Source organism: Rhipicephalus microplus, chromosome 3 (genome assembly GCF_043290135.1).
Source record: "Rhipicephalus microplus isolate Deutch F79 chromosome 3, USDA_Rmic, whole genome shotgun sequence".
Lineage (NCBI taxonomy): Eukaryota > Metazoa > Arthropoda > Arachnida > Ixodida > Ixodidae > Rhipicephalus > Rhipicephalus microplus.
This window is the reverse complement of record NC_134702.1, coordinates 152,484,174-152,511,386: the sequence shown is the minus strand read 5'-3', so window position 1 is coordinate 152,511,386 and position 27,213 is coordinate 152,484,174. Positions and strand designations below refer to the sequence as shown.

The window sequence follows — 27,213 nt, the reverse complement described above, 5'->3', positions numbered from 1 at the left end:
ATGAAGTGAAAGTGATATTGTACCCAACTCTCTTTCACGGTGGCACACAAAAGCAACAAAACAAAACCAAGTGGCATTTTCATATGTGCAGCCGCGAGAAAAAAACGCCTTCGTGATGATTCAAATGACCACCACGATGATGGGGGCCTGTCCGTGCAGCCAGTGTCACTTTGTCACCACACTTGGCACCTGTTGCGTGGGTTCATCACATCGTCTTCCTTGCAGTGGAAGACGGATGCAAATGCCTGCAAATGAGAGCAGAAGCCAAAATTACCCATTATTAAGATACCACTGAATTCAAAGTGTGAGCGCAGATGCACGTTCGTTTTCATTTAGCGATACAACATTTAGGTAAAAGGTTTAAGAGGGATCTAAGTGTGAACGGTTATAGGGCACTCTTTTTCAAGTTTCAAGGTCGCCATGCACTCCCTTATTCTTCGTGCTGTACATTTTTTGCTGTTCTCTCGCACCAAGTCCAAGAGGCGCTGCAATAACTGATGGGTGATTGAAGATGTGCAGAGAGAGAGAGAAAAAGGAAAAGATAAGAAGAGAGACAGATAATACACGGTAAGAAAGCGAGTGTTTCCATTCGGCCATCGAAGTACGGTTGATAGCGTAGCTCAGCTTTGTATGATACGCCATAGCAAGGAAGTGGGAAAGAGCAGCGAGGATAAGGAGTGGGAAGGAAGAAAGTAGAGAGTAAAGCACAGGATATAAAAAATGAAGAAGAGATAGGAAAGCAGGAAGAAAAGCATGAGGTAGAACGTAGTAGTTCTCTTGTCAGCGAACAATTACAAGGTATTCATGTACGATGTTAATTTTATTGATCAAATGGAACATTGTTCTAACTCTCTTGCCACTTTTCCCGTTAAAAATTTTCGACAAAGACCATCGAACCGAACTTTTTTGTTTCTCGTGATATCCTGTTTTTTCAATCACCTCGAAACTGCGCTTATTCTAAACATTCTCATCGCATCACGAGCAACTTATCCCTGTCAAAAAAAGTGGAAAATGGATGACAATCCTGTTTTACACGTACCAATAAAACATCTTCTCCAGCCTGACTGCGGCCATGGCCAAGCACATGATTTTTCATATATATTTAACTAGGTGTTGTACTTGGTGCGGTCAAAGCATGTACTCGGTGGTTAGCTCTTAGTGATTAGTACAGCTACTGACTGAGACTAGGTGATTAGAAGTGAGATGCAAAAATACATAAAATTAAGTTTGTATGATTACACAAACTATTTGCTCTGAATATTTCCCGATGGAATTGAGAATACTATCAACCTTTATGGTATACTGGTTTTGATAAGTTTCGGTCTGGCATTGGCGAAACCTTCTGCGATAAGGCCAAGAATCACCACATTACTAAAACATGCCCACTTCAGAAAAAGTGGAAAACAAATAAAGTGGTATTTCTTTAAAAAAGTTGTGGGAATTGAGGCAAAGACAAAGTACACCCTCTTCTGTCCTTGCCGAGAAAGGCTCCGCAGCCGATACAATCATCAGTGCAGCGGAAGAACACTCACTAAGTAATGGCTCAGTTAGCGAAGCACACAGTAGGTGGAAAGGTGGTGCAGGCCGATATCTTCGCGTTTTATCGTCAGAAAGCGCCAGCAGTACATACAAAGGCTAGTCAAGCTGGAAGTAACCATGACTTCTTCCCTCTGGAAAGCAGTTTGCTCGCGCTGAAGTGCCGGTGTGCGACTGCTTACTTGATTGTTGCTTCACAGTGTGGGCCTAGCTGTACCCTTGTTTCATTGCTATAGGGCTACACACCTTGTTTCGCAGAAATTTCGGTGTTGGCGTCGATGCATGAGTCGGTGCTGGCATCGTTAGTTGTCAGTGTGAATTGTGGGAAGAATGTCATTTAGCGTTAGTAGTCTCCTTCGGCACGAAAAACGAATACAATTGTATTGTGTCGAACGTTGCCTCATACACTCGTCGTGGGTCTTTCGCGCCTTCGTACAAAAAATTATGGGTGGTGGGTCCTACTCAAACGTAGTACGCATTACAGTATAATTTGAAAACTTAATGATTTACGTGCGCAAAGGTTGCTTTAGCGAAGCCAGGCTTTAAGGAATAATTTCTCAGCACCGGAAAACAAGAATATACGAATAAGGGAAGACACCCATGTTTATTGTCTGTCCTTGTTTTTAGGCGATAAGAAGTCATTTCGTCATATCATACAAACTCGACTATGACTCCATTCTCCGAAGGCAGGCTATTAACTCAGAAAATGATGTAAATTGGTCCCGCTTACAGTACCGCGTGCAATACTGTTGAAGGCGAAACGCGAGCGTACTTGAAGTTTTATTACGAACTATTGCTAGGACACAATATCTAAGGCTGCTATATAGGCCATTTGTGGCGTCTTACAGCCTTGGTGTCCGGAACTCGACCCTGCAACTACACACATACCCTGGAGTTCATAAGAGCCACGTTGAGCCGTGCAGCCGGTGACAGAGCCCTGTCCGAATCCGTCGATGCTGCCAGGTCCACTAATCGCGGTGCGTGCTCGCAGTGAGCCACCGCGTAGTTGACGAAGAAGAGTTCGAGGGAGTTCTTGCCTGGCAGCTCCACGATGTTGGGACCATCACGCAGCTCAGGGTACTAGAATGACAAGAACAGAGGTGCAAACACACACTGTGTAAACATCATTACACAATTTAGCAAAGATTTGAGTGAAACCTGTACAGGTGTATTATTGAGTGGTAGCTAAATAAAAAAAGTAATCTTCAATAATCCGTTATTCTAACATGGCAAGCGTTGTCGGTTGAGCGACGGGTGTTTGTCTCAACCCTTACATTCGTTACTCTGCATTTTACGTGTCACATCCGAAGCGAAATTGTCAGTAAGTCAAAATTTCGTGCACCCCACCCTGACACATTTCTGCGCGACGAAAAAACAACCACTGAGGTTCCTTGAGCTGGCATAAATATAGTCATGAGCAATACGACAAAGAACCGCAGAATCGTGCCTAATTAAAAATTACTTGCATTGTACTGACATGTACGTGGCGTGTTTTTGTTGTGTAATTCTGACTGCTTTAATTACAAATTTTTTCCAGGGTCGTAAGCGAATGGAATGAACTGATCAATGATGTGGTGTTGCCACCATTACTAAATTTGTTCATGTCCCATATTGTGTAACTTGTGTATATTTTTTTCATTATTAACGATTGTACTTGGGGTGTTGTTTAAAAAATACTTGAAGCGTACTTTATCCGATATTTTTTTATTTATCGTTACTGCAGGCCAATATGCTGGCCCATGCAGGAGGGGCAAATACAATAATACAATGACAAATCATTCACAAAAAGACTAACAATGCAAGAAGAAAAACGTACAGTGTAAGACGCTTGCTTCGCAAAACAATTTACACAAGTGATAGCAACGAAAAAATCTTAAGACAATAACAGAGTGCTACACACAGCATGGGATTCACGACACAATTGTCAGAAATGTTTAAACACTGATCATATTTATACTAAATATTAAGAGAAAAGGTTTTCCAATTCTTTAGTAAAGTTTTCCGATTGTATGACGTGAACAGGTAAAGAGTTCCATTCTTTTATGGTGCGCGGAAAAACAACTGTTCATGTGAGATTTAGTTTTGGTGAATATAGTCGTGAGAGAAAAGCTGTGTCTGTGTCTAGTCGACCATGTGTTTAGGGGTACTGAAAAGTGAGGCTTCTGAAGGCTAATTTTCCCTTTTATTATGTTTTGCAGGAACTGTAGGCGACTAAATTTACGGCGATGTTCTAGTGATCTTATTTTAATGGTAAGCATTAGAAGTGAAGAAGAATGTTCTCTTTTGTATTTTCCAAAAATAAATCTAACTAACAGTTTTCATCTGCACATGCTCCAAATTCATGATGTCTTTTTTTGGTGTGAGGATACCATACAACCGCTGCGTATTCAAGTTTTGAGCGCACAATTGCGTTGTATGCCAAAAGCTTTGTAATCGCCGGAGCTTTGCTAAGCTTTCTTTTAAAAAACCACAATTTGCGCAAGGCCGAACAGAATGTAAGAGATATATGATCTGACCAAGTAAGTAAGATATTTGCGTTATCTTTGCACAATATGTTGTTTTCTTTTAGGGGCGAAGGTTCTTACGCGTGGGTCGTACGTTTCATGTCGTCGTCGTCGTAGTATTAGCCAGTTTCAAGGTTTCAAAACGCTGCAACAACATATCCATGGAGTCAATGATGATGAGTGGGGCAAAGTGTCCATCAGTTCATCCGTGCTTCCATGCTCCAGTCCGTGCGTTCGTCCGTTTGTTTGCTTCACTCCACTCATCATTCACCTAGTTTAAATGCTGTGAATTTTTTCTCCTGTAGTTCATACTGTTTTTTTTTTCGCCCCACGAGTCGTATCATGTAATTGTATCTCCTTCCGCGAAAAAAGGAATAGGTGGTTGCAGTATTTGTAAATAAATAAAAAATGTAGTATTATTCTTTGCGTCCACTCTTGCTTAAAGTGAAGGGACTATTCAGAATTCCTAAATAAAGAAACGTACTTCGCTGTATAATATTTGTTTTTATTCGAGTGTTGAGTGATATGAACACGTCTACGGATGCAAGCTGTTTTCACCTGCCTCGACTTTTTAAAAGTTACTTCAGTGGTACAGTGGCTTAGGGGAACACGTCAGTAACGTTCGTAATGGCAAAGATGGCTTCCTGATGCTATAAGTGAGCACGCGTGGGTGTACTCCGCAGTTCGAAAGCACCACAGCTCTCGATAGAATTGAAGAAAAGCACAAGTACATAATCTGTTAGGCTGTTAAGTTGGCATGAAAGGAACCCGTGCGTAAGCAATTGATTCATCAGTTACTGTGTCAGAAAGAGAGCTCTATTGTGGAGGTCAGCGCAGCAGGCACGGAAGTTGTTGAGGTTTAGTTGCATCTTTGCATATCTTTGCAGCTGTTTTCATCTTTTTTTGACTATTTTCGGCTCACTCGGGCATTTATAGTAGCCTTCTTGTCAATAAAAGTTTAGTTGGAAATCAGCGCTTGTTGCGTCTTTTTCTTGTTCGTTTGGTGTTATTTTCTTGCTGTTAACCTTAAGTTCCCGGAGCGTAGGCAGAAACACTTTTCAGGGTTGGAGAAACTTTCTTGTAATTGTCACTTTTTGTGCTGTATGTAATAAGAAAAAAAATTGAGGGCCCGAAGTGCTACCCCCTAGCTAACGCCACTGCAGTGTTACCTCATACGATGCTTCTTACTATTCAAAACACCACGCAACAAGGTGAAATTATGACGCAGATAAAAGATACAGTTATAAAGATGTAAAGATAAAGATGCTTAATCAGACAACTTTCAGTTTCACACGTCGCACGCAAAGCCCCCAATTACCAGAAAACTAAACAAGTAGAGTAAATACCATGGACCCGACACGTGAATCTACAAATGGGGGCATACAATCACGAGCGGTTACAGCTATCCCGAGAACGCACGCGTACGGCTCAACTCGAGGATCGCGCAGCCTCCAATAAGTGCCGAGATGAGCGAATGACAAAACCTGAAGTCTGGTATTTACTCACACTGTTGTCTATCTGCTTGTTCCCTGCATACATGATGGCAATAGCTACACATAGCCCGCGTTTATCAAGAACAGGTCCAGCTTTCTTTCAGTCCTCTTCTTTTGTCTTCAGTACTCACTTCAGTCAAACAATATAGTCAGCCTAAATATTTTTGGAACGAAGCAGCACCCGCGCTTTCCAATACACGAGACACTCATATCATCTGAGGTTTTACGCCCCAACACCAGGATATAATCACGAGAGACGCCGTAGTGGAGGACTCTACAAATTTTGACCATCTCGCGTTTGTTGACGTGCATTAGCATCGTACAGTATGCGAGCCTCCACCGTTTCGTCTGCATCGAAATGCGACCACCGTGGTCGGGATCTAATCAGCGACGTTTGGATCAGTAGCCGAGCATCGTCCACGCTACGCCATCGCGGTAGACTACAAGACACTAAACGAGAACGGTTCGTGGCATGTTATACCAACAATGCAATCCACGAAACCATATAGGTATGTCTTATGCCTCCCCAATATTTTATCGCCGCAACTCCTCTTTCTATCTTTCAGCTCCTCCACACCTTCCATTAAGTTTTATGGTCCGCACAAAAAAAAATTAACGGAAATGAAATGCGGTCGCAGTGTTTATTCAAACGATGGGATGCGCCATACGAAGAGGCGATAGCCACATGCACCAGTCTTGATGTGCCCTTCCGTGTGCTGAGCAACACACGGCAGGGCAGACGAGGACTGACGTTCTATCAAACATCAAAACCACCCATCTTATAGCCGGTTCAGCAGAGTGACTTTTTTTTGTTTTGGACAGTTTTTGATGGTCACCGTGCTTTTTATTAGTGTCTGACTTTTGTTAAGTTATGAAACTATCCCCACATTGATCTGTTTTCACCAGCAATTATGGGCGCAGAATCCTGTCCTAATGCATACTTCCCTCCCGGTGAGTAGTTTCGTGCACTATGGAAGAACTGTGTTGTTTCTATTAGTAAGTAGATGCCATTGCACCTGATAACGAGAGTAAGATGTTCTGCTTTAGCCTTATGCTTTTATTCTTTATGGGAGGAAATCAAGAGAATTTGTCGGGTCTGTTAAAGTTACAAAAAAGCTTCGCTTAGTTATCACAGGCATAGGAAGCATTAGTGTTGAACCTCAACTCCCAAAGTTTTTTTTAACTTTGCATGAGTGCACATACATGCATGGCAGAGGCGTTAAAAACTGTCTCTTTGGGGACGTAATTAGAGCCTTTTCATTTCACTATGTCCTATCTGATAGTCTAAGTGTTTGCTTTCGGGCCTTGATAAACTGCAATTAAAGAGAGACGTACTCTAAAAGCACTTGTAGTGTATTTTGCATAGCCCATGCAGGCAGTGTTGGCGAAACAAAGCTGTCCTCAATGTCAAAAGTTATAGGTAAGGAGTAAGACGTAGAGACTTGCGAAATAGCGGATTAGAATACGAACTTGGAAAATGAGTTACGAAATGAGGATAACAGAATTGATGTAGTTGGTAAGCAGTTTTATCATTATACTGGGCGTGCAGACACGCACATACGAGAGAAAATAAGCATCACTTGTGGTACGTTCTCTTCTCTCGTGTGTACGTGTCTTTACGCCTACTTCATTGACACCAACAGTCTTATGGCACTTGTTGGCCCTTCATTGCATCATTTCCACACCAGTGCTAATCATCTAGCAATTTTCCGTGTGGTCACATAAATGTATATTGCTCAGCAGCTACTGTTTTAATGCGATGCATGTTATCATAATCTACAAGATGGTGTCACTGTCATTCTATGACGAGTTATCGTCTATTATGGAAAGAATAGTCAAACACTTTCAAGCGGATTCTCCTCACCTTTGCGAGATAAGTCCTGTAGAGCTCGAACAAAGGCTCCACAACCGCAGTGTCCACAAAGAGATCGCTTGAACGGGCCGATGCCTCTCGGTCTCCCGTCAAGTTGGCATACTGCTCAGCCAGGCAGTGAGTAGCTTCCTCTCGGTGTCGACTCATGGAGACAGAGTGCACTGCGGAACCCTGCTGGCCAGTCGTTCCCACATCCGAGGACTGCTGGCTACCGACCACGACGCTCAGCAGGGCGCGAACGACGTCGGAGCCCAGGACGGGTACAACCAGAGGATCGAGGCCAATGAGCATCGCGGATAGGAAGGAAACCAAGCTGGGTGATATCAGCAGAGTGTTTCGCGCCTCGAAGTAGTCGGCCCGTGGCCTGACGCGCAGCGGAGGCCACCGCGTCTCCAGGTTCTCTTCGGCTCGCTCCGGGTCGCTCCAGTAAAGCGCGTTGGTCGCGTTCTGCCGGATAACATACTCCTCGAGAAAGCTCGGTGCAGCCCTCGACCTCGACGAAACGCTACTGGTGGTAGTATTCTTGGAGATTTTGTTCTGCGAAGAGAAACCGTTAACTTCCCCATAAGTCTCACCAGAATGCCGCATGGTCGTGACGGAGACCTATCGCTTAGAAATAGTGGGTTGTTGACAAGATTCATTGGGAAATGCATTTTCACACATGTGACATTTTCTTAAAGATATCACATAAGCCATGAGTCGGCAGATACGACGCCACCCTAGCGGGCTCCCGAGCAAGCTCGCGGATTCAGGTCTCACCTTGCCTATGGATAGCCTAATACTTTACCCTGATCAGGAGGACACTTTTGTCGTGTGAGAAGCGGTGTTTATTTTTTTTTTGTTTGCGCATACGTACGCTAAATAGCATACGCCTCCCTGGGGCCCGAATAAGAGCGGGAGCGTAATTTGAGTGAGTTGATTGTAGTTTACGCTCCAACAGAAAACGATGAGAAGAAACACGGATTACTGCGTCAGGCATCTCAGGAGCTCCATTGTAGGATGAGGTAGTGAGAGATTAAAACCCAAGGCGTACCTGACCGTTGCAAAACCATTTTTGCTGCTGTGTAGTGTCTTCAGAATTGGCCCATCTTTGTCTAAGCGACGATTTCATTCAATGTAATTCAATACTGATGTAGTGATATCAATCGCACGTTTATGCCACATCCGATGTCAGAGGGTGGCGTCATTAATTTGCAGTCCTTGCATTCACGATCACGTCATATTTTCGCGTTCTATGAGGTTTCCAAGGCTTTAGCCGAAATTTAAAAAATCTAAATTTCTTTAGCGTGACCATGGCCTTTTAACAACGGTGTCATGTCTATACTTTCAGGTGCGATAACATAGATGCTGAGGGAAACACGAAAAAAGCCCACTTGCCGTCGCAGAGACTCGCGCCTTCGCGAGCGAAAGGCCTGCTGTGGTGCCGGCTGTCAAAGCACCGTAGTACCGCGACAAACGTTCTACGCTGTCATCGGGCTCTTCGAGAAAGACTACTCGCAATGCTTCGAGCCTCTGCAGCACTGGCCGCAGCTCGGCCGTTGTCGTCCCCGCAGTGTGGTTGCGCAGCAACGTTGCTATCTGCTCACGTGCTCCGTCAACCAGTGCTCGCATGTCACCCTCGTACCTGCACTCAAAAAGAAAGGCACTTCGTCTATCAGCTTCATTTACAACGATTAAAACCCGTTGATTGATGCGAAAACATTAATTAGCGGGCCTAGTCGGTCAGTACACTGATTGGCATACACGTTTACACAGCGTTTCAAGTAAACATGCAAAGGTACCATCGACTTGTCCTTTGTCTCGCACAAATATTTGTAATAATAAAAGCGTTTCGTCCCGCTGTGGTGGTCTAGCGGTTATGGCGCTGGAATGCTAACCCGAAGGTCGTGGGATTGAATCCCGGCTGTGGCGACTGCATTTTTGATGGAGGCGAAAATGTTTGAGGCCCGTGTGCTTAGATTGAGCTGCATGTTAAAGAACCTCAGGTGGTCGAAATTATCGGAGCTGCCCACATAATCATATGGTGATTTTGAGACGTGAAACCCTGGACATTATTATTAGTAGTAATTTAAAATTATTTTTTATATAACAACACATTTACAACTAGTGACATCACTTACACTTTTCTTGGAACTATTGTCCGTTAGTGCTCATGAATATCGCGCCTAAGAAACGAAAGTATTGCTTAAGAATTCTCCTTCTTTCCTTAAATATATAGCGAGGGTATCGTTCTGGCACACTTGATGCTTTCAGGTTGACTACGAGGAAAAATTTGGTCAGCTGCCAGCTCGTAATAAGATCATGTGCTACGTGGCGCCAATAAGCAAGCAAAGTGCGTTCCACACTGACCGTCGTGGCTACAGGCGGCGCTGACTGACGCCTCCGCCTTTACATTCACAAATATACTCCCCAAATGGAAGATAGAATGGTCGCTGCTGTAGCTCAATTCGTGGAGCATTGGACGCGTCATGCGAAGGACGCAAGTTCGGTCTCCGCCATGGCAAGTTATCGTGTCGTCCACTTTTCCTTCTTCATGTCCACATGGCATTTACTATACTAATAGCATCTGCTATAATTTCCTTGGCATGATTGTCTGTGTTTTCACATTATTATTGTGTCTAACAAAGAGAAACGAGTTCTTGAAGTTCCCCTTCTTTCTTTGTTTACGAAAAAAATATAGTATGTACAAGAAATGAATATTGGTGGTTCCATATTTTCTGAGGCAGTATTGTGATCCCCCGGTACAATGATTCCCAAGTAAGGGATTTAAGTGGCACATTTCATATTCTACTCATGTAGGTGCTTGGGGGACATGTTTACATGTGAAGCATGCAGCGCACGGAGACAAGGCACAAAAAGAAGGGACAACACTAACAACTGATGCGCTGCCCGGCAACCTTGTTTTTTTCCCTCAAATTGAACGAGTTGGGAGTGCAGCTGTTGTCATGTAAGCATGAACTATCACCAACTTGGTCAACTTTCAAAGTTACTGCTGCTTGTGGGGTGGGTACGGCATACCACAAATAAATAATGCACAGGCGACTAAGACCACTGAAACAGACGGCGTTGCATGCCGCCTTTGTTTACTGAACTGGCAGGGACAGATGGGCGAGTTGTTCCTAATTTTTTAACTGTTTTTCTTTTAATCATAAGTCTCCAACGCTCTCAGTTCTTCTGAACTTTGAAGTACTGCCTAATTAGTTTCCCGTTAAAGTAACAATTCGTTTCTTGGCACCCAGAGGGGCACCCATTTCTGAAACCAGTGCAAAGCACTGACTTGTAGCTGTTTCCTTCGCTGGTGTCGCGACTGACAGCATGGCGGGCGAGGGACAGGGCGCCGTAGCGGTAGGTTCTCGCCAGCAAGTGAACACATGACTGGAGCTCTTCAGGTACCTGCGTTGTTTCACAGAGTTATTGTGGCAACCACTGTGAAAAAACTAGTAGTTGTTCCATGTAAGAATACAGTAAATGAGCGAAGCTCCTTCTGAAATGGGACTCAAACAACCACGCGCCTGATTTCGCTGCTGGCTTTCATGAAGGTGGTAGGGTGATGACCGAGTGAGGATTGGGTGGAGGGAAGGAATTGCCTGGTGATGTCCTCAATCTTATGAACTACTTTTTAAGCAATGCCAGGATACGCCATGACTGGAAAATAACCGGGGTAGTTCCCATATTAAAAAAAAAACAAAGGTACCAAGTTACTTGGGAAACAGCTGAACAAACTTGATCGTATCCACTTATTCCCAATAAGCCCTTTCACTACCACGAATTGAGGAGAAAGTTGTAACAAATTTCCCGACAATTTTTTCTCCACTCGAGGAAGTACTTTGGTGTTACTATGATGCATAACGTAAGTTGGAGGGAGCATGTTGCCAACATTTGTGGATACGCTCAGCGAAAGCTGGGATTGCTACGACGCATATTGAAACAGGCATCTCCTGAGGGAACGTAACAACAAAACTATATTTTTGAGGTGAAGACGAAACCAGGCATTCTGCGTGACAAGATGATCTACCAGCGAGTGAAACTGTTGCTTGAAACTACATCGAAAAAAAAAACGCAATATAAAGGTCGCATAGTGAAAGCAGTTTCCTTAATGCATGCAATTGTGCGTGGCAAAAGCACGGAATCACGTCCGACGTAAAGACACGCTAGGTGCGCAAACATTTGTTATTTTATTGGTGCACTTAATGCAACGCTAACGAATATTTTGTTGTCATTAGCTGCAAAAGCATGAGCAAAGAAGGCAGCTGCATATAGCTTTGGGTGTTGCGCTGAGGACGCGTGGTTGACCTTTCGCTAATTTGCAAAAGGAACGATAATGGCGTAGTGCGTTCTTAACAAGTGTACTTGCAGTAAGTATTCCAGGACAAATTGAAACGCCCAATGTTCAGTGGAGAGGCTACGAATTCAGAAGGCGATGCGCACGGGGTGAATTGCGCCATCGCGTTCTACTACTAAAGGCGAAGCTAAAGTGTACTCCAACGTTTTGTTCTTATGGTGTGATTTCTGTGCGTTTAATAGGTGCATACCTTGCAGCAGGGCGATTAGGAATGCGCAAGACGAACTTTTAAAAACGTCTTTATGAATACCGGCAAAACTGTCCTCAATTCACGTAGAGAACTGAGCTCTGAAAAGTAGCCTTGTTGCTCGCCAATTTCGACGGTCAGAATAAAAGAAAAGCTTCGGCTTCAGCTTGTTCTTCAGCTCACTCTTTTTGCCCTGAAAACTAATTTGTTTCTTGAGATAAAATCGTGGTTGCTACGATGACTTTGCTCGCACAAGGTGTATATTCTGTACTTTGAACGTGAGAACCCTAACTTCGTAGGTTCTACTTTGTATAACCTGTCCATTCAGTGTGGTACTGAGTGGGCATGGGTAGCTCTTGTCTTGAAAGAGTAATCCGCACTCGCCAGCATTGCTACTAGCGGTGCTAACTTGCACTCCCAGATTTAAAATCGCATATATACCACATAAACTGAACAAGGGGATGGCATGGCCACCGCTGTAGATCAGTTGGTAGAGAACCCAACGTACTCTATCAAAGGTCGCTAACTTGGCCCCTGTTGTCGCAATTTATCTTTTTGTCGCCTTTATTTTCTTAACATTTACATATTACTTACTAGAGATAACACGCCTATAGTTACCTTGGCTCTGCTGCAGGTGAGTTCTCAATATTTAGTGTCTAACGAATAAAGCGAGCACTCAAATTCTCCTTCTTCGCTTCCGCCCCAGGCTTTCTAAACGTCTCGCATACCTAAAGAACACAACCCTCTGTTGCTGATCGTTTTATATACACAAAACGGAATTAGCTAGCTTTTTGAAATAATTTCATACACCTAATCACCAACGCTAGCTTAGCATTGAATATATTTTCCGATTGCTGTTAGTTTCTATAAGATACGCTATGAACCTATTTACATTTATTTATTTTCCTTCTGTTTGCTCTCTCACCCGAGGTCATTTACTCCGTTATTTGAAGGGACAAAGAAATCAGTCTTGTTACCTTCCCACATGTATATTTAGGTTGTCTTATATGCCGTATGTATTTTATTTTTGTCTTTAAAAATAATCTCTCTGTATTGTCCTTAATTTCCTTCCCTTACAATGCTGTTACGTGATGACTATTTGACTTGATTGCAGCTTTTAGGCACTCTAATTTGCTGAGTAATTTTAAATTTTAATTATTGTTCTTCTTATTACGGGTTGCTTTAGTATCTTCAGTAGATCATACCCTAGGATGTGGAGATTTTTTTTCACACTACTCTATCGTCCTGTTGATGCTAATAAAAGAAAACCACTTTGCATGCACCTCTGTTTTTTCGATCGTATCAACTGGCACTTGGACCAAATCCTGTGTCGAACACCAAGAAATGTCATTTTACATTGGATTCTTAAGTAACAACACTGCCAAAAAAGTTCTAGTTTCCATCGATTTAACCCTTTACCCTTATCTAGACACATCAGCGCATTTGCGAGCGTGGCTTACTTAGCATTCACAAAGAAGAAAACAGGTGGTGACGTACGCGCTGAAGTTTGTTCTCAAAATGACAAGGAAGTGCTTTCTATGTGAAGTACCACGCTTACCTGAGGTACGTGTTCCCCGTGGCTCAGAGTGATCAGTTCTTGCGCAATGCCTCCATGGGGCAAAGCGGGGGACAAGAATACGGTCAGTGAAAATGCCACGTAGTTGAGAAGGGCGCTGATCTCATGGTTGTCGAGCAGCGACACTAGCTTTTCCAGTTGGCCAGGGCTGTCCACCTTCAGAAAAGAGCGAGCCATCTATAGCTGTCTGGATTGCCACCGAACACATGGTTCCTGTGATCTGGACACTGGACCGAAATCTGGCCTTCCCTGGCTGTCGGTCCAGATAATTGCATATGTGTGTTTGTACAGAACAATAAAGGGTTTTACTTCAACCAGCTTTTTATGATCAAGAAGAATGAAGTAACACTGACGCCCATCCATGCCTGCAAAAAAGTATCAGTGGCTGCTGGACTGCCAAAAAAACCATTTAGCATTATTTGAGGGTGCAATGAGTAAATAGAAAGCTGTTATGAGACCAAAACACAGGTCCCGTGAGTCGTAATTGTCCGTCGCCGCCGGTGTCCATAACCACTATCACGCAAAGGGAGGAAAAATGAAGTAAATAAACACTTCAAGTACCCAGCGAGATTCCAACTGGGGTCATGTGCGTGCTGGCCCAGTATTTTACCACTGAGCTATACTGGTGCTTGGAACTTCACGGCAAACTGACCCAAGCAGGCTTCAAATGGGGAAAGAAATGGCATTATTATTGCGTAATAGGCGCTTTAGAACAACGAAGGAACAACCAGGCTCCACACAATGCGAATTGCGTAACGAATGTGTTAGTGTGGTACAACCCATTAGAACTGCGCTAGGCATAATTCTTCATCGTCGCTAGCCACAGCACACAAATTCCTTGTAAGTGTGTAGCTGGTATAACGCTTCACCGAAAAATGACGAAGAATGGCCCATTGAGTGTCTACACAAAATAATGGTGATTTATGGCGTAGTGGGCCTTCTGCAAGTTTACTAGTAGTAGTTACCCAAATAGTGTTTCAGAAGCTCTGATAGGCCGCTTTTCCATCTTTCGCTGTGACTGTGCAGCGCATTCTACGCAGACCGGGCGGTCTTACTGCGTTCCTGTAGATTAGTCTTTTCTAGCACGGTGGTGGCGTTGAAGCTGCTGTGTAGGGTAATGCGTTATCTTCGTATATTTCATAGTTGTGAGCATAATATTATCAAACTTTGAAGCTAAACTCCAGCTGCAGGACTTACCTGAAATCCAGTGTGAATTGGGACTTCTGGCGATACTTCACGGTAACTATAGAAAGCTCAAGGTAACTCAAATGTGAAGGATTGACCTGAATTTCAGTGTGAATGAGGACTTCTGGTGATAGTTCGGAGTAACTCAAGAGAGCTCAAGGTAACTCAAAGGTGCAGGATTTTCCTGAAATCCAGTGTGAATGGGGACTTCTGGTGATGCTTCGCGGTAACTCAAGAAAGCTCAAGGTAACTCAAGGGTGCAGGATTTACCTGAACTTCAGTGTGAATGGGGACTTCTAGTTATACTTCGCGGTAACTCAAGGAAGCTTGTAAATAAGATTGTGAGCTTGTGTGGTATAAATTACGTAATTATGAAGCCTCGAAACCACCAAGAATAATTTTTAATTCCAGCTGCGAATAATAGCACTGCTTGCGATTTTGTTTCATTTCATGGAGTAATTTTTCAGATGTCACGGCTAATATTCGTTGGCATAGAGGACATATACAAAAACACTGATTTCGCTATTTGTGCCAAAGCCACTCCATCCTAGACAATCTTTTCACTAAAGCATTTACAATTTATTCATTCGAAATATTCCAGGCCCAAGCAACCCGTATCATTACTTTCAACTTCCGCTGTTCGCATGCTCCTCGACTACTTAAACAATTAGCATTTTATTTATTAGGAAGTTACTCATATTTATTCCTGCGAGTTAATTTCTCTAAATAATAAATCCGCAGCCGTCTTTTCATCTTACAGATGTTCATGTTTAAAAACATTTACCGTATATGCTTCGCATTAGTAGGAAGTTAGTTATTACCACGACTTCACAATATTGCCTCAGAATCTGTCTAGTTTAGAGAAATATATGTTTATGCAGTCTTTTGTGAATTATTCTAAAGTGGTGATCTCAGCTGCATTTCAAAAACCTAATACACGTGGCGATCTCCTTTATGTCATAATAAATGGTGTTCCTATTATTCTATCATGTCCTTTATAACTTCTAATATAAATATAACTTACTACTTTCATTGTATTTAGGGCTGGTTTTATAGACCAGTTATACCTGCATTCGTTGTATAACACTGCTTACGCCCCTTATGCTAGTGATATGCATATAAATTCCTTCACTCATTCGTTTTTAATCGTGGGTCTCCTGACAGCCCTCGCACTATGGAACTCTAGTCAAAGCTTCTACTTTGCTAACAACTTACTTTACCCGTGATCATGACAGTGACAGTGACAGTGACAGTCGAAGACGATAATAAAATGACGCTTGGGATAAAAACAGAACGGCAAGTTTTTGGAATATTTAACGAATTGACGATATGTTGTTATCATGCAAGAATATATTTTTCCAGCTGAAATTTGCTGGTAAGACGCGGTGATGTCGGACAAATTTTTCGCAGCTTTTACAATGTGAGGGGGAAGGGGAATTACTGTGTTGTGGACGTTACGCAAATATTAAGTCTGTCATATTAATAACAAAATTATGAAGCTAAAGCGAAAAAAAAACTCGTAGAAACTGGTCAAAACGCATCTGAGCCGTCTCACCTGCACCAGAACACGTGGTTCTCCTGTTGCATTTTCCTTGACGACGATGTCGCCCATCAAAATCTGTACATACTCGTCCCACGACCAGGCCTGGTTGCCGTAGTCCATCGCCAGGCTACTAACGCTCATGAGTGCACCACGAACAAGGTTGCCATTGTTTGATGTTTCCGCTGAGACCGATGATGCCAGTGAGTGACCAGCAGAAGGCAATTCATTTCTCATTTGAATGACACTAGATAGCTTCTCGTCGATGGCTAGCACCTGGGAGAACACCACGGCGTAAAAGTGATGAATATACACGTGTGAATTACGCTTTAGGCACGAGTTGATTGTGCTCAAAGAAAACTATTTTTCTCACAACTGAAAGTTGGAATTAATAAAAACGAAAAAAAGCAAAATTGATTAGTGTGTTTTATTCTTTTATTGAGAGAGCTCCTCACAAGAATATTACAAACAATACCGTTGACCAGCCACACATAGACAAAGTATGGAACCATTTTGAGGCTGTGCCCAGCGTTAAAATACTCTGAAAAAGAAATAAATAGACCAGATGTTTGACCTTTCCTAAATGTGAAGGTGAACATACAGTTAGACTGATGCCAGTGCATAATAAGCTCAGAGCTCACGCGGAAACAAACTGGCGCTGTGAAATAGAGTTTTATAACGGTAACAGCAGCCCAAGAACTTACTTATATTAGGTTTGGTGCAGAAGCAGCCGAATTTAATATAATTTATGAGGATCTAACGTTTTAAAATCAGCATATAACTAAAAGACACCGTGATGGAAGGCTGAAGACGTTTCGCCCACCTAAAGTTCTTTGTCATGCACAGAGCCTCAAGCATTTTTGCTTCCACCTCAAGTGCGACCCCCACCGCCGAATTAGATCCTACTTGCTGTGGGTCTACAGTGAACTGCCAGGCCTACGCGGAGGATAGAAATACTAAAGAAAAGCAGTTCAATAGAATCCAGCGTGGCTGAGAGCCTGACAACGAGCACAGACGCTGATTTGTTTGCAATTAAATTGTTTTATTAAAATATCTCAAGCTGGTGTTGGTTTGATGAAAAATGTTTCAAGACGTACGCCGCACGTTTGAAGCACCATTGTGCATATTAAACGCTTTTCTCTGAATGCACGGATTTAGAATTCCCTCCACGGAGCCTAAAAGTAGTAACAACCAATAAATACTGATAAGGATATAACGTTTCCCGTCTTTATTCGCATACAGATGGGCAAACGAACTACCGTCACTAATTATGCCTAAACTATGGTGGTGAATCGCGCAGCCTATCATAGAACCATGGAATCTAATGTGTACACTATATTGGAATAACCTTTATTCTAAAAAGCCAGATGTAGGCATGCTGTCGTGAAGGACTCTGGATTTTGTTGAGCACCTAAGTCTTTTTTACGTGCACTAAACCTAACTACGAAAGCATTTATTATCTCCTCCAGTACGCCGGAGAAGCCTATGAATTTAGCTTTCTTTTTCGTATACAGAGAACTGCAGGGCAATCTGCGAAAGCGTACCTGAGCAGCTTCTTTTCTGAGTTTCCTGGACCTCGGATTTAAAAGAGCGAAGCTGGCGATAATCTTACGCAGGAGAGAATTTTTGTCGTCTTGGCCCACGTGATCTTTCAGCCGCATTGATGGTGTTGACTCCGGTGCGTCGATGAAGAGGACCACGCTGTTGGCTTGTTTGCACCGCCGCGCCGTGGTCAGCGACGGTTGAAAGATAGCCGCCAGGCCAAGCTCACGGTCCAGCATCCCCACAATGCGGGTTAGGTTGGTCGGGGAGGGCGATGACGAGGAACTCTCATTCGATGTTTTGTAAGGGTAGTCCTGGGCACAAGTTTTTTATAATGGCAGTGGAACACGCAGCATAACGCATACACGCAATACATTCCACGAATAAATTTTTTAAACCATTCACAGGTCCGATAGCAATTTTAAACTACAATGACACCAAGCAAGGAGGACACAAAAGAACCAGATGTTCTATAACTGGCGGGGAGATTGTTTGCGCTCTACGCTTCATTGACAGGTAAAGCAGATATTTAGGGCTAAGCGGCGTCCCTATTGAAATCAAAATATTGTACGAGAATGAATTACAAGAAAGAAACTCTGTGTTTTCCTGACTATGAATCCTGCAGTAATTTCGAGTTGGTATAAAAAATGTAACGATAACTCAAATGAGGAGCGAATACATGAGCATTATGTGTGAGTAATTTCATTATAAGATGCGTGAAGCACCCTTTAGAGCATTCAGAATTATTTTCGAAATGACAATGCGCTATAAAAACTACGGTGGCAGCTTTTCAAGCTTATCTGAATACTTTGGTTCATGCAACACTAAGAATAATGCAAACAGAATCGCCTGGTTCACACATGAGCAAACGATGTAAATGAATGAAATCGTGTAGTTATGCAGTAGACAGTCAACTTTACGCTAAGTGATAACTACTCGCCATTCAATTCACCAGACTTGAGCGGACACATGGCTGCCTTGAGCCAGACTTTTCGACACCCACCGCGTCAAGCGAAAGACGCGAGATCATTGACTCCCACTGCTGTTATTAAACAGTATTGTATACTCTTGTACTCGCAAAACTACACCATTAGCGTACTGCGTTCGCATGCCTCTAAATAAACCAAAGTCTTTTCATTCTGGGGGTGTACGTCACCAGGAGCGTACTTCGAGTCCGTAGTGAAGAAAGAGCTCCTCGAGCTCAGGCTCCTGTCCTCGGATTTCCTTCTTGGAGACGCAGCGAAGGAAGAAGTCAGCTGCTCGCGACATGAAGGAGGCGTTGTGGCCATTCACGTCTGCGCTGGCCTCTGCCTGGTGTATCTCGTGGAACATGTTCTCCAGACGGTACCTGAGTTTCAAGTTTGTGGTGCCATATTATCGCGACAGCAACTTTAGGGAGATTGGAGGTGCATTCCTGCAGCTATCATCATGTTCTTAATAAAGTCAAAATGTATGAAATCAGCCTGCGCGTTGTACATTCTATGTGCGAGTGAATGCGCGCGAGGGCTGGCACCAGTCGTGTCATTGGCACATATGAAACGCGGCAACCCTTTCCATCGCGCAAGAATGAAGAGAGGTGGGACAGGTGGAGGGTCCTTATCACCGGCCGGTGAACTTGAATCAAATGGGCGTGGTGATTTGTCTTCGCCCCCATGCATAGAGTTTCATACAATAATACCTAAAGGGGTATCTGGCGCTCGTGTCTACGCGGGCACCTTCAGTGGCGCTTGTACCTCCATTGGAATTATGGGAAGTACTGGCTTCGGATCTGCTTCGGATAGCTCCCGTTCTTGAGATTAGCGGCGCTTGTTCGCTGAGTGTAAAACAAAGTTATATAAGGTATGTCTAATTGAAACTTGTTTTTTTGTACGCAAACTTTAATTTAAAAGGTTTTTGTGACTAGGCAGTAGAAGTGAAACCTGGACAAATTTAACCAACAAGGTATGCTCAAACGACCAAGGTTGCTCTGCTATTGCGTTTCAGATTAGGCATGAATATGTATCGTAATTTTATGTATCGAAGAATGCATCGATGAATTTGGATCCGTAGCATTCCAGAACACGACTTGTATTAGTGGCGGTGCTTTCCTTGACCTTGTCTCGTTTTACCTTAAATCTACCTATGTTGAATGGAACAACGAAATTTTTCTTCAAAAGAATGGTGTGTCTATAGGCTCATGTATTGCCCCACTGTTGAGTGACCTCTATCTAGCAAAGCTAGACAGAGCTCTTAACGCACGGCTCACTGGTAGCAGTGTTCTGAAAACCTTCCGTTTTGTAGATGATTATCTTGTGATTCTCAAGCGCAATGCAGATAACTTTCAAGTTGCAACAAGTCACCTCATATCTTTATTTAAAGAGTGCCTGTCGCCTCTGTGTATCACACATGAAATGCCAGAAGACAACAGCATTCGTTTTTTAGATCTCAGACTAACATTTGCCAATCAACATTCATGTTGGATGTACGAACCACGAGCACAAAAACCGTTGTTGCCGTACACATCGTCACACACAAAATTAGTCAAGCGAAGCATTGTTCAAACATGTCTTTCCAACGCATTAGATAAATCTTGTCACCACGTTGTCACTAGAAGTTTCTTGGCGCAGATTCGTCGGCTCGAAGCAGCAGGTTATCCACAAAAGCTGCTCACATCGGTAGCGGAAGTAATTTACAGAAAAAAGAAGAAAAGCTGCCAGGAAAATGTCCAGCAGGCAAGCATGGAAACCGGTCGAGGCAAGAAGATTTCGGTTATACCTTACATGCATAATATTTCACATCGTCTCAGAAAAATAGGGCAACAGTGCGGCGTTCGAGTGGTTTTTTCAGCACCTCACAAATTGTCATATCTTTCGCGTGTCACCTGTCCTGTTAAAAAAAGGAAACACCAGTGCACTACCAAGCATCGTAATAAATTTCTAGAATGTTCACATAATGTCATTTATCGCATTCCACTTTCATGTGGGTGTTGTTATATAGGCCAAACTGGAAGGTGTCTAAATGACCGCCTCCGAGAGCACAAGAATAATGTGCGCAACGCCAAAGAAGGTTTTTTGGCCATTCATTGCAGTTCCTGCGGTTGCACACCCCTGTTTGAAGAAACAACAATCATCGGTAGACATCAGGACATGCGTACTCGTGAAATCATTGAAGCCGCTCATATCGCAAAAGAAGGGTCGCTATGCATCAGCATGGCTTCCATCGGGTTATCGGCCAAAGAATTATCTTTTTTAGAAGAGCGCGTGTAACAATAACATGGAAGTATCCTTGTCATGCTGTAATTTCTTCAGTTTTCTTGTTTCTGTTATTTTTTTTTTCCGTATATATTTCGCTTCTGTGTTAATAAAAATTCAGTTGCTAGTCAGCGCTTGTCTGTGTCCCCTCTTTAGTATTCCCGTCTTGTGTTCGCGCTGTACGTTTTTCATCATGAATATGTAATCAGAATCAGAATCGGAAATGCTTTTATTTTCCAACGAAATTGTTGAGGTTGGGGGTAATGAATTATTCTTTAAAACATTTCAAAACAAACATTCTTGTTTAGCCCTCGAAAGTACGCAATATCTATTTATGGAAATAACAGCACAGTGTTAAGTGCGGAACACTTAACATTTCGTCTGCTACGATGCCAGGTGCGTCTGTTCAAGTGGTCTGCCCCCAACGCATTTCTCGTTTTGTTGTGAAGTCGAGTCAGAAGAGCGTGACGGTGCGTCTTCTTCACGTCGCCGTTGTTTTACAGTTATTTCAAGGAGTTTTGGCAAGGCGCACCAACAACAAACGTGAACTCGATTTAATTAAAATGGCATGGAACGCAACATCTATTCGCAGCGGTAAATGAACGATGCTTCGCTTAAACAGTCAAACGTGACTTATACAGCCTTAGCGGTGCAGTAAGTTCAGAGGCGTAGCAGTTTTCAGCTTCTTTTAACAACAAAGGCGCAGCTTCAGTTCTTTGCACTCACCGCACTACGCGAAGAATAAAACTGAAACTGCAGAAACAGATCCGTAGACAATTCGCTGGCTAACGCGATTCAATCCGAAGAATGTACTTCACATAATTCCCATGTGGTTCACGATCGCAGTGCCAGATTCCATTCTAGGTATTATTGTATGAAACTCTATGCACCCGCGCTATATTCACAGAGATCAGCAGACGTCTGATGCCTTACTAGGTACAGCACTCCGACCATCTACTCTGCGTTGAAGGTATTGCTAACGTGAAGCTAGTTTTCATCGCTGGGCCAACCATGTTCCCTTACGCCAGCATTTTGTAAAGGAACGTCATATTAGATGCCATAGCTGCCAGCCTTACTTCAAAAGGCATTGCAATTGGTTGCTATCACATTCATTGCTTCACACATGTGGCAATAAGTAGTAAACTCTGAACATCTTTACTGCACGCCAGTAATTTTTATTTGTATTTATTTACATATACTGCAATCCCCATAGCGGATATTTAGCAGGGTGGGAATGTATGATGAGAAAAATAAAGGCAGCAAAACAAAGAAGGGCATCGTACGTTGCTTCCGAAAAAAATCGAGAACAAATAAATTGGTTATGAAAATACATTATTTGTGCTATGGCGCATAAATATACACAATCTCTACGAAACATCAAGTACAAAAATAAAAGTTGGCAAAACAATATATAATTCATAAGAGGTCACATTGCGGATTAGAAAGTAATTAAGAGATATTTACAGTGAGTGAAGGGAACTAAGTTTTAGTAACGTGGTAATTAGTAATGTTATTCCGTTCAATCACAGTCCTTGAAAAGAATAAATGTTTGAAACAATTGATTTTGTACGCGGGTCGGGTAATTGTTAGGTGATGCCGTTGTCGTGTGGCACACCCAGAAAAAAAGTTTTATGTCAAACTATCACTACTGTAAGGTTTATTTGAAATCTAATATACCTATTTTAACCGGAAGGCAGCATTGCGTTCCTTGCTGAAAACCTACTGCTGTGCTAGTTAGCTGAGGTGGCACCATGGCTGCTTCCGCAGCATAAATTGAACAGTTGGTTGTACAAATGAAATAACAGGTGTAGGCAGGCATATTTCCACCATTGTAACTCAGTTAAATGTAGAGTGCGCACATCTAATTTATAAGGTACATTCCGATCCTACCAAAAAGGAAGGTTGCTTTTAGGGGCGAACAATCTTAGAGAGTAAATCGTTTGCTCCTCTGTATTAGTATGTTGTTTCTATTTAGTGCTGATATATTGACTGGGACACAAATTTGTATGGTTCTTTCTGCGCACTCTCAGTGTGCGGAAGAAACCCTCCACGTCGTCGTGTGCATATAATGTTCCTATGATTATACCTGATCAAACGCCTGTGGCAACTCTTGATTCGGCCTTGCTGTTGAGAAAACTTCAGCATGTTCATTACGTGTGTGCAATAAACCACACGGTTAGATATACCAAAGACAACGACCCCTACATGAGTTGTCCCGCCGCGTAGACTCTGTAGGGCATAGCTGCGAGGGTGTCTTGATGAAACCAGCGGCTGGGACACGCGTAGCTGTAGAAGTCCATGCAGGGGTCAATGGTCTCGTCCAGCTTGCCACCCAGGTACTCGCCCTGCCAGCGACACATCGTCGAGCGGCAGCCGTCCACCTGGCGGATGTACTCGGGCTCGCCTGTGCCCGCGCCGGCGGCATCCTGTTGGCGGTTCTCGGCCGATGGACCAGCATGGCGTGACCCGCCCTTGTGAACGCGTGCAGCACCAGATCGCACGAGGGACTCAGTGCGACGCGGATTACTGTGGTTCAGCAGGCCAAGAGGTTTGCAAAAGTTGATTCATTGTGACATAACATCGCAAACAGGCTGCTAATGGTAATGGCAGCAAATGAATATACTCTTTGCCACCCACAAGTCTTTGAAGCAATCGAACGGGATTCACAAGCGGCGGCATCAGGTCAACTTCGAATGGTATACCTTCATATTTTATTGTGAAACTGCTGATCAAAAATAAGGCAAGCGTGCGGGCGCGAGACTATACATTAGAGAACAAACGCAGTACGTGGCGTCACCTTATCTCTCACTGTGTGCTGCTGTGCACTTCGGGTGTTCTTTACTAAGCATTCTTCCTCTGAATATCCTATCAATCGATTTTTTTTCAGGTTAACAAATCCCATTTTGCGTGGAAGAGTAGAACCGCACTAGGCGTAATCGAACGTTGTTTGCATGGAGATTTGGTGGTTGATTGCTGCCGAACCATTACGAAACAATAAATTTGTCATCAACATACGCAGCCCCAGGCGTGCGTATGTTTTCCTACAAATAAGTAGTGGTCCCTTCGCTACCTCACAAAATGGTGTAGCTGAATGTGCAGTGGGTTCGTCGAAGATACACTCTTTGCACAAATTCTAATTTCTCTGCGTATAAGCTTGCACTGGGACTGCTCTGGCAATCCGCGCAGACCTGCCATTTTTTCTTCTTTGATTCACTGGCTATTTGCGTACACCAACGAATCGAAGACAAAAAAATTGGTAGATACCACGTAAAGTTGGAATCGACAATATGCGAAGCACGAAAGAAAAATGTTGATATGTTACTTTAAATGAAAAATGTTGATATGTCTCTTTAAAATCAGCAGAACGTTACGAGGTGAAGGTAAATGTTGCCGTACATAACTTCCGTGCCATAATTATCATGTTTAGATGAGTCGTTTACGTTCGTCATCTCTTAACGTCACGTGATACCATATTTAGTATACGTGGAGCTAGAAAAGTGGCCGTGAGCACGATATGAGCGTGGTATGTTGTCACGTTCCTACATGACACGCGTGTCAGGATTATCATGTTTGTCAGCCATATATTTTGTCATCCATTGACACCACGTAACACAAAATTTGGTATATGTGGAGCTAGAAAAACGGCGGCGAGCGCATCATGAGGGGCCCAATATACACAATGTAGCGTTGACACGCTCGCACGCTGGGCACAGCCACGCTACGTTAGCAAAACGTGAGCATTTTATAGTTTTACGCCAGGTGCGACGGCAAGCAGATGCAACGGTCCGACGGCAACAAGCGCGAAATTCGCTCCGAAGCATTACTTAGACAGCACCGCGTCTGCCTCTTTTTGTGACAGAGGAACGCCTTCCGCGCCGAAACGCGCATGCGTCAAAGCAACGCAGCGCGTCGCGCGCCTGCGAATATATGGCAAGACCGGTGCCTGGCGTAGCAATTAACGCGGGCGTGACGCACCGAAACGAACGCCAGCGCGCACGTGCACCAGGTCAGGTCGAAGTATATTGGCGCCTTGACTGTTACATGTAGTCATGCTCCCATATGACACGCATCTCATGATTATCATGTTTGTACCAGTCACATACCTTCGTCCTCCATTGACGTCACGTAATACCAAATTTGGTATACGTGACGCTAGCGAAACGGCCGCGAGCGCATCATGGGTGTGTAACGCAGTCACGTTGTTACATGACACGCATGCCATGATTTTCGTGTTAGGGTCTGTCGCTTGTGTTCGCCATGCAATCATGCTATACCACACCAGTTTTGCAGCATGTCATGTGAACGAAACAAATGCAAAAGCTGCAGGACCAAGAAATGTAAATTATGACATTCTTGACATTAATGGCGGAATTTTCATGTTATGATTAGTGAAATGTGTTCTTCATACAGTCATGTTATGCCATATCTAGTTTGGGATCGATACCGTTATTGAAACAGCCAAGATAGCTAGAAGTCATAGGCGGCTAAATAGATAGATAGATAGATAGATAGATAGATAGATGGATAGATAGATAGATAGATAGATAGATAGATAGATAGATAGATAGATAGATATATAGATAGATAGATAGATAGATAGATAGATAGATAGATAGATAGATAGATAGATAGATAGATAGATAGATAGATGGATCAAACTCGCCGAAGTTCCCTAAGAAATGTTTCGCATTTAAAGAGAAAGTGGGACACTCACTTGTGCTGCCCCACGCTGCTACGGTGGGCCCCACTGTTGGCCGAGACTGGCACCGCAAGGTCAGTGTCTCCGTCGGCCACAGACAACCGGTGCCCGTGCACCTCCAACCGCGGGACGGCACCGCTGGCGTCCCGCCTCGACGACGTCGCCATCATGGAAGAGATGACGAGGATGCCGGCGATGGCTGCAACCGTCCAGAGGTACGAGCGGGAACCAATGGCGGCCGACACGTGCTCTGAAAAGGTAGACGCCTTGCGTGGCGGCTCGTCAGCTCGCGCAGGGCAGAGAGCCTCTTCCTCGGCCATTCCGTACGACATCCTGTGAAGTAAGCAACCCGAAACGTCTAATTTATGTGCGCAGCAAGGCGACACCTAGACCCTACATACACAAGACTTTTCCAGCATAAGCGTCTTTCTCCATGAGGCGTCATATTTCCTAGTAATGTGCTCAAGTTGCCTCTTGCGTGCCATGATTCCTACTCAAGACAGGCTTCCCTCAAGAATAGGCTTCAAACAACGCACCTTACAAACATAGCAGGGGGAAAACTCGGAGGTCTGATTCTGCAAGACACATCCACATCATTAATAAGTGATGCTAAGTGATCTGACTGCTTACACTCACCTTCACTTTAATTCTGAAACTGTTGACAGCGCTGCTCCGAACGCTACGCACCGACCAGTTTGTTTGTTTGTTTGTTTGTATCCTTTAATCCATGGCTCGTACCCACTCTGGGGGATTGGCCAAGAGAACAAATAGTCTCATATGAACAATAACTGCATTATTGCTTACAACGAAAAAAAGGGGGGGGAGTTGTATAGTTAAGACAGTATGTTGGAAAAAAAGAAATAAACCAAAGATATACATAGTGAGAAAAAAATCATTAACAAAGTAGATACTAATAGCTACAACTTGATTTTGGGAGCCGACCAGACAGCTGGTTTTGCCAAACCCGATTAGTTTGGTATGTCACGGATTTATCCAGAATAGAAAATTACTTTTCGACATTTTTTTAGTATTTGTTAACGAGGGCTTTATGTTGAAAAACGTTTAGAGTCTTGAATAAAATTACACACCGCATCGAATGCATCTCTGTGGCAATTTCCCAAAACAGAGGCACCAAAACCTAGAACATTTTCTGCGGTTAAATTTAAACCTAGCTTCGCAAATGGAATATCTAAATGTCGTTTCCTAATTAATGCATAGTTGCGACATGAGCCAAAATAATGTTCAATAGTTTCTGATTCTTCGCAGAACGGACAAAGGGGGGAAAGTGTCAGACCAGCTCTGTGTAAATAAAATTTAATGGGGGGACACGGCACCGGAATCTAGAAATTATAATTTCAAGTTTCTTTGACGGACTCCACTGGGCTTTCCATGGAAATTTGAGGTGCGGATAATCTGTCCATTGTGTGATATTTTCTAAACTATCTGTAAAAATAGCGAATTTCCTATATCTAACCCCTGATAAGTATTCTAACTCGGGAAGTACTG

The 27,213-nt window shown here is 43.4% G+C and overlaps 1 protein-coding gene across 1 annotated transcript; it reads right to left on the bottom strand.

The window, feature by feature from the left end:
• Nucleotides 1-26,039, bottom strand: LOC142803004 (neprilysin-like). The gene is made up of 11 exons (XM_075888101.1): nt 25,723-26,039; nt 23,214-23,534; nt 18,946-19,126; nt 17,781-18,092; nt 16,252-16,512; nt 13,494-13,667; nt 10,684-10,799; nt 8,784-9,030; nt 7,398-7,943; nt 2,425-2,616; nt 1-245 (listed from the first exon to the last, which is right to left on the bottom strand). The coding sequence occupies exons 1-11, from the start codon at nt 26,037-26,039 to the stop codon at nt 174-176; spliced, it is 2,739 nt and encodes a 912-aa protein (XP_075744216.1). The 3' UTR covers nt 1-173.
• Nucleotides 26,040-27,213: the final 1,174 nt, after the last annotated feature.

Coding starts and splice junctions, on each gene's coding strand:
- LOC142803004 (XM_075888101.1), bottom strand. CDS start 26,039: ATGTCGTACGGAATGGCCGAGGAAGAGGCTCTCTGCCCTGCGCGAGCT. Junction 16,513..17,780: donor TCAGAAAAGAAGCTGCTCAG/GTACGCTTTCGC, acceptor GTGTTCTCCCAG/GTGCTAGCCATCGACGAGAA. Junction 7,944..8,783: donor AGGCGCGAGTCTCTGCGACG/GCAAGTGGGCTT, acceptor TTCTCTTCGCAG/AACAAAATCTCCAAGAATAC.